Source organism: Poecilia formosa, unplaced genomic scaffold (assembly GCF_000485575.1).
Source record: "Poecilia formosa unplaced genomic scaffold, Poecilia_formosa-5.1.2 Scaffold39, whole genome shotgun sequence".
NCBI classification, from domain to species: Eukaryota; Metazoa; Chordata; class Actinopteri; order Cyprinodontiformes; family Poeciliidae; genus Poecilia; species Poecilia formosa.
In genome coordinates, this window is record NW_006799978.1 from 2,791,235 (window position 1) to 2,798,256 (window position 7,022).

Here is a 7,022-nt window from a genome sequence, read left to right on the forward strand (position 1 = left end):
CTGGATTTGGAGCCACACACAAAATTAAAGTGAAATGTTCCCTTTATTTTTTTGAGCGGTATACATATATATATATATTTATATAGAAGGATTTAAACCATAAGTGCAGGAATTTTTCCTTACCAGTAATATTCAGTAATAAGATATAAATAGAAGAGAGTGCAAAACAGTTCACAGATAATATACAATTTAGGTGCATGATTTGAATATTAGAATAATTATCTGCATAATGTGTGACAATTGATTATGCACATGAACTGGTAATTAAAACACCTGCCATGGACAGAATGATTTGGGAGGAAATGGTTTGTTTAAAGGTCCTGCTGGAAGTAGAAAGGGTGAGATGACAAGTAGATAGAAAATGAGAATATAAAGAGGTGAATAGACTTGGAGCATAACATTTATTTTAAAACAGTTTTATGTAACAGGATATTCACTTCCTGGAACCTCTTCAGTGAGCATCAAGTACAGTTGGATTATTTTTAATGGGAAATGTTGAAACTAACAGGCAACAGAAGTAAATTCAAAACAAACAATATAAAGCAAAAAGGAGCTATATATATATATATATAGAGAGAGAGAGAGAGAGAGAGAGGAAGTAAAGCAAAAGTTATATTTTATTTCCATCCATTTGTTTTCTATTGTAAATCCCAGAGATTTTTTTTTTTTAGTAACGGTACAATGACAGGTGGTTTTCAATTTAAATTGTCATAAAACATATTCTGGCTACCTTTTGGCTCAGGTCCAAATTTATGTAGATTTGTTGCGTAAAATACAAATTATTAACAGGCTGAGATGATTTATAACATCTTGTTCGACCCAGTTTTCGCTCCTTTAACCAAGCTGACGTCATACGCACGCTGAGCGTTGTCGCTTCTGATAGGCTTAGAGGTTGAGTCCTTTACGGCTGCTCGGCATCCTCCGCCTCCTCGCTGCAGAAGGAACGAACATGGAGACAGCTGGGAAAGTAAGTTTCCACAAACTAAACCAGAAATATTTCGTATGCATTTTTACTCCGCGTGAAGACAGAAAAGTAAACGCTTTAAAAGTGTTCATGTTTAGTTAGAGCTTGAAGTTCTGAGAGCCAAGATGGAGGTTTTTACAGAAGCGTGTTGAATGAATCACAACAAAGAATTTGGGTCTGCAGACTGAGCAGCAGGGACCTTTAGCAGGTCGGTTCCAGCTGGTACTTTCAGGATTCCCCCGCTTCTGCCACTTAAGCGTGGTCTCCGTCTTTCCTCTGATTTAAGCAAAAGTAATGCAATGAAAACAACATTTAAAGCATTTCTCTGTTGGCGGTAAAATGAGCATCACGCAGCTCTGTTAACTGCAGAGATTAAACTAAACTAAGCAGCGAGAGGCTTCAGCAGGAAAATACAGGAACTGACTGCACTGTGGGACCTTTGGCATGCACAGCATAACAGGAGGTACTTGTTCTTGTTGCAACACATAGTTGATGTTTAATTCTCCATTTCTTTTCCTGCAGGTGATCAAATGCAAGGCAGCTGTTGCCTGGGAAGCAGGGAAGCCTCTCTCCATTGAGGAGGTGGAGGTTGCTCCACCCAAGGCTCATGAAGTTCGCATTAAGGTGAATTTTAATCTGATTTTAGCCCAATTTTCTAAAGTGGTGAATATTAAAGTAATCCCTCTTGAATGAGCATTCTGATGTCATTTTTAGGCCCTTTGCTTTCCATTCAAACCTGTTCAGTTTGTGGATTCTGATGTGAGGATAAATGTGGAAAATGTTGTTCATGAGGAGAAAATTACTGCCAAAACGCTCAGAAATTGATTAGCTAATTTTAAATGTTTACAAGAAAAGAAGTTGTAAAATAAGATTTTTTTTTTAATGATTCAAAGCATACATTCGTAATATTAAAACGATCATACATTTACTTTATGATTTGCTGTCATTAATTACTGACTATAATTTCTGACACTATAAAGTCTAAACTTATTGACAAAAATGCCAGAAGTTCTCTAAGAACAAAGTGTTAAATTTCTAAGTTGGGCTTCTGGATATTTTCCAAGGTGTAAGTGGAAGATCCGGCCTCTTCCTCTATCAGAACCACATCTTCCAGATCCAGACTCACTGTGAACGCCTCAAACAGGATCCAGAATGTCACCTGCTTTTTACTCATTATAAGCTCATAACCCAGCAGGGAAACCCTTTTAAAATATGCTGATACTTCAGGCTGCATCAAATTCTGACATGTATCAAGTATTCTTGAACTGAAAACCACAGTTTGCATTTTAAGACTTTTTACTCTTTAAGCAGAATATTTCTTATTCCAGTTTTTGTTGCTCTTTGAATTATTAAAGTACAGTACTATTTTTTTATGGTCTTAACATATTGGTTGCTACTCTACGACACACACACTGAAGCTGTAAGAGTCATAAAGTTCTCCTCAATAATTTATCTTTCCTACTGTAATAATTTGTTCTGTCCTGTAAGTTGGTTAATATCTGAAATATAAAAGGCTCATAATGTGCTGCTAAACCTCCTAGATTCTTGCTACTGGGGTTTGTCACACCGATGCTTACACCCTGAGTGGCAGTGACCCAGAGGGACTTTTCCCTGTCATCCTCGGACATGAAGGTGCTGGAACTGTGGAGAGCGTTGGTGAGGGCGTCACTAAGTTCAAACCAGGTAAGGAACGGTGCATAAATATACAGGTGGGCTGTGTTATTTGTGTTTTTAATTCAGAGTTATTCTCTCCCAGGTGATACTGTCATCCCTTTATATGTGCCTCAGTGTGGTGAATGCAAATTCTGCAAAAACCCAAAGACCAACCTGTGCCAGAAAATTAGGTGACATTTAAAAACACAAACCGAATGGAAACTCAGACATTAGTAAGAATGTGTCCTCATGGATCCACCATGTTTCTTCAACCTGCAGAGTCACCCAGGGTCAGGGCCTGCTCCCCGACAAGACGTCACGCTTCACCTGCAAAGGGAAGCAGGTGTTCCACTTCATGGGGACCAGCACCTTCTCTGAGTACACGGTGGTGGCCGACATCTCGCTGGCTAAGGTTAATGAGAAAGCTCCGCTGGATAAAGTCTGCCTTCTGGGATGTGGGATTTCCACGGGTTATGGAGCTGCTCTGAACACTGCCAAGGTGAGTCTCGGAGGCGGTTCATCAGGAAATAAAACTATTATTAATCTTACTACTACTAGGGTGCTCAAGGATGTTTTGCGTCTAAACAATATAAACACAGAAAAGAATTAAAAAAAAAGCTTAATTTAAAAGAAAAATAAACAAATTATGAAATGCCCTGATACTTTGTTGCAGAATTATTCATAAAACAAATGCATTATGCATATTTGATTCCCAGTTTTCATGCTGGCCTGATGTTGCCAACAGGTTCCAAATAACCAAGAAATTAAGATCTTTATCTGTGGTGTTGTGTAAGATTTCACCAACCGAAACAAGTGAATTTTCTGTCTACAAATCGACTAGTCACACCATTATCCTATAATTTCAGCCATTAATTCTCAGAAATGTTGGCCCCTTCTCACAGGTCGAACCCGGTTCCACGTGCGCTGTGTTCGGACTTGGCGCCGTCGGTTTGGCTGCCATCATGGGCTGCAAGGTTGCTGGAGCAACCAGAATCATTGGTGTTGACATCAACCCCGACAAGTTTGAGAAGGCCAAAGAGTTTGGAGCCACAGAGTTTGTGAACCCGAAGGATCACAGCAGGCCCATCCAGGAGGTTCTGGTGGAGATGACTGACGGCGGCGTGGATTACTCATTCGAATGCATCGGAAATGTGCAAATCATGGTGAGACGTTGTTACTGGTTGAGATGAGATGATAAATGGATTGCAGCAACATGACCGTCTCTCCTCAGAGAGCTGCTCTGGAGGCGTGTCACAAAGGCTGGGGGGAGAGCGTCATCATCGGCGTGGCAGGAGCGGGACAGGAGATCTCCACCAGGCCGTTCCAGCTGGTGACGGGCAGAGTGTGGAGGGGCACGGCGTTCGGAGGTGGGGAACACTTCTGAAGCTTTCTGATGAGGCTTCAGTCTGTAACTCTGTCCCTCAATGAAGCTGTTGTTCCTCCAGGCTGGAAGAGTGTGGAGAGCGTTCCTAAACTGGTGGAAGAATACATGAATAAAAAGTTGAAGGTGGACGAGTTTGTTACTCACACTCTGCCGTTTGAGAAGATCAATGAAGCATTTGACCTGATGCACGCCGGAAAGAGGTAGAAAACTGATAATCATGCAAATCAGTCAGACCATTATGCTGTGGTTTTAGTTTTAATAGCGTTAGTTTTATTGCATTATGCTTTGTCTGTATCCTGATGCCTTTTCTGCCTTTTGTTTGTTTGCAGCATCCGGAGCGTGCTGACTTTGTGATCTGCCTAAAACATTTGTCACATCCAGCCTTAAAGAAGCTCCATCCCAGTACCAGTTCCAGCACTTGCCTCTCCACACTTATTTGGATATAAATTCCAGTGTTTAGAAGAAGCTCTTTAACAGCAGAACCGTTAAATCATGAACTCTGTTTAGAAAATCTTATTAAAACATTTAACTTGCTACTTTTGACTATTTGTCTTTTAATGATGTATGGTCATTTTCTGACTTGACAAAAACAAGTTTGGTGCTTATTCTTGAAATGAAATGTATTTAGTACTGAAAGATGAGTCTTCCTGAAGCTCACACACCATGCATTAGGAGCTCCTACACGTAGAAACTGAAAACTCCTACATTATTAAATGTAGAAAGTGTGCCTTATCGTTGCACATCAATAATGTGGGAGGAACTGAAGCAGCAGCTTTCAGGTTTATCTTATTGATCTCATTTCATTGTTAAAGTGAAACAGGAAATTGAAAGTTCAGAGTGACTGAAGATCTTCACGTCTTCCTCTTAAAAACTAAACTCATTTGGACTTTGTTCTGATGCCAGAAAACACCATGCGTCACTGAACAGACAGAAAAGTGCAGAGCGTTCAGTCTGGAGGCAGGTGACTTTCTCTAGAGCAGCTTTTGCTCCTGGTTCTGCCAGCTGTGGGCCCTCTCTCTCTGGCAGCCTTTGATTCAACAGATATTCTTCTGGAGTAGACGGGTTCTGGGCTTTCCAGTGGGTTCATAAAGGCATCACGACTATAGGGTGCTGAAAGGTTAAACTGAAAAACTCCAGAAGGTTAAAAGCATTAATTATTGATGAAGTGTGTCAATCTTGTCAGCCCATCTTTATCACCTGTTCTGTTAATTTAATCCCTGCAGGTGTGATTTGAACTACATTTCCTGGTTCCCTAAAATTAACAAATGAGGTTAGGAATTAATTCAATTATAATTCTTTGAAAGGAAACAACCCCTTCTGCTAATTAGCACAGCACCAGAGTGTCTTCAGTCAGAGGTTTCTTCAGAACCGTCGTGCTACTGACTACTACAGGAGCATCTACAACTCTGAAGATTGAGTTAAAACATTTAATTTACCTCAAAATATTTTTTTAACTGAAGTGAATAAGTATGTACATATATTTGCAAAATTCTACAATTTACAGTATTTTTTTCTTGTTATTTAAGTTATTTCATATTCTTCAAATAAACCATGCAGAATAATTTCTCAATGCATAACTTTTTTTTATTGATTTTTTTAAAATATGTTTGGGGTGAACATGTTCTTTTTCTGTAAATCCGAGTGCGCATGCGCAACCTGAAACTATTTTAACACGCCAAAAAGCAGAAAATTGACTCCAGAAGATGGCGACCGCTGTAATGGTGAGTCCCATACATCCCTGTTGTTAGCCGAATCGGTCCAGGTGGGCTGTGACGGGCCTGAAAACAGAATTTATCCACCACTCAACACACATACAGTGAAGGGAAAGTTAGTGGCGGTTCGAAGCGGGAACCAGAAAAGCGGATGAAGGTCCAAACTCTGCCAGCTAGCTCGTTAGCTTCACATGAAGTTAGTGTCACGGATCCAACAAGATGATTTCAATGGAGTTGTTCGGTTCAATCACTGCTTGCTGAACTTGCTTTTACCAGAACTTACACCGGAGTTACGTTTGATTCGGAACCACACATCATAGATTTATTCGGACCGTTTAGAACAGTTGAGTCGGTGAATCAAACTGTTGCTGTTGGAATGAATGAGAACCCGGACTGGAGTAGGACGTTAACGTTTACGTCAGCTGGTTCTGCTCCTGGTGATGTGGGGTTAAAGCTCGGTTCCCGTCACTTCTGGCAAGCAAAAGTTTTTGGCAACCAGAAATCTGTGGGTCTATTTAATATTGAATTTATTATTATTTGAAACGGAGGCTGACATGAGATGAACCCAGTCTGGAAGCTATTTTCCAGATCCAAATTGAGGTAGTTTCCTGTCCTGGTATCTATCCATTTTTCCATCAGTTTATCAACCCTTTTTTCTGTTTCTTCAAAAGTGTTTATCTTCCTCCAAACAGACGAGTTCAGTTCCTGTTAATTCGGAAAAGGAGAACTGTGAGAAAACTCTGCAGAAGGTTGTGAGTCCTGAAGGTTACATCAAACATCCTTTACAAAACAGGCAAGTTCTTCTTTCATGTCTCTGCTACAAAATAAGTTTAAAAAACATTTTTATTAAATTGTTGTTCATTTTAAGGTCAAATTTGTGAGGTTTATGACTGGGGCATAAATGTCTGTTTGCCTATTGTTGTGATTTATGACAGATCGTTTGAACATGATGTGTTTGAGCCCAGCATGAAAGCTGCACAGATAAAGATTTATGCAGTTTCCAAATATTGCACGCAGCCGTGCTTCTCTGAGGGTCTTCTCGTTTTTCCAGGTGGGCTCTGTGGTTCTTCAAAAATGACAAAAGCAAAACGTGGCAGGCCAACCTCCGGCTCATCTCCAAGTTCGACACCGTTGAAGACTTCTGGGCGTGAGTAGATTTACCGCTTCATAGAAGACCAGACTCATTCTCATATCAATTCAAAACTTTGAAGATGAATATTAAGAAGGTTCTGCATCAGATGTATATTCTCTATGTCAGAGGTTCCCAAACTGTGGGGCGCGCCCCCTAGTTTGGAAACTAGGGGGCGCG

The 7,022-nt window shown here is 40.3% G+C and overlaps 2 protein-coding genes across 4 annotated transcripts in view; both read left to right on the forward strand.

The window, feature by feature from the left end:
- The first annotated feature begins 860 nt into the window (after positions 1 to 860).
- On the forward strand, positions 861 to 4,537 carry LOC103137353 (alcohol dehydrogenase class-3). Of its 2 annotated transcripts, XM_007551067.2 has the most exons (9): positions 861 to 967; positions 1,487 to 1,588; positions 2,506 to 2,647; positions 2,721 to 2,808; positions 2,897 to 3,116; positions 3,520 to 3,780; positions 3,849 to 3,984; positions 4,063 to 4,201; positions 4,331 to 4,537. In XM_007551067.2, the coding sequence occupies exons 1-9, from the start codon at positions 950 to 952 to the stop codon at positions 4,353 to 4,355; spliced, it is 1,131 nt and encodes a 376-aa protein (XP_007551129.1). In that variant the 5' UTR covers positions 861 to 949; the 3' UTR covers positions 4,356 to 4,537. The 2 variants fall into 2 exon arrangements, with proteins under 2 accessions (XP_007551129.1, XP_016526430.1); XM_016670944.1 differs by lacking the exon at positions 861 to 967 and having other exon boundaries at positions 1,442 to 1,588.
- Positions 4,538 to 5,616: 1,079 nt separating this feature from the next.
- The window catches only part of eif4ea (eukaryotic translation initiation factor 4ea), a 4,906-nt gene continuing 3,500 nt past the window's right edge, over positions 5,617 to 7,022 (forward strand). Inside the window, exons 1-3 of one of the 2 annotated variants that reach the window (XM_007551068.2) lie at positions 5,617 to 5,722; positions 6,406 to 6,506; positions 6,765 to 6,860. In XM_007551068.2, the coding sequence (XP_007551130.1) occupies positions 5,705 to 5,722; positions 6,406 to 6,506; positions 6,765 to 6,860 (215 nt within the window). In that variant the 5' untranslated portion in view covers positions 5,617 to 5,704. Of the gene's footprint in view, positions 5,723 to 5,800; positions 6,219 to 6,405; positions 6,507 to 6,764; positions 6,861 to 7,022 lie in introns of those variants that run through there. The other variant, XM_016670945.1, reaches the window with a different exon arrangement.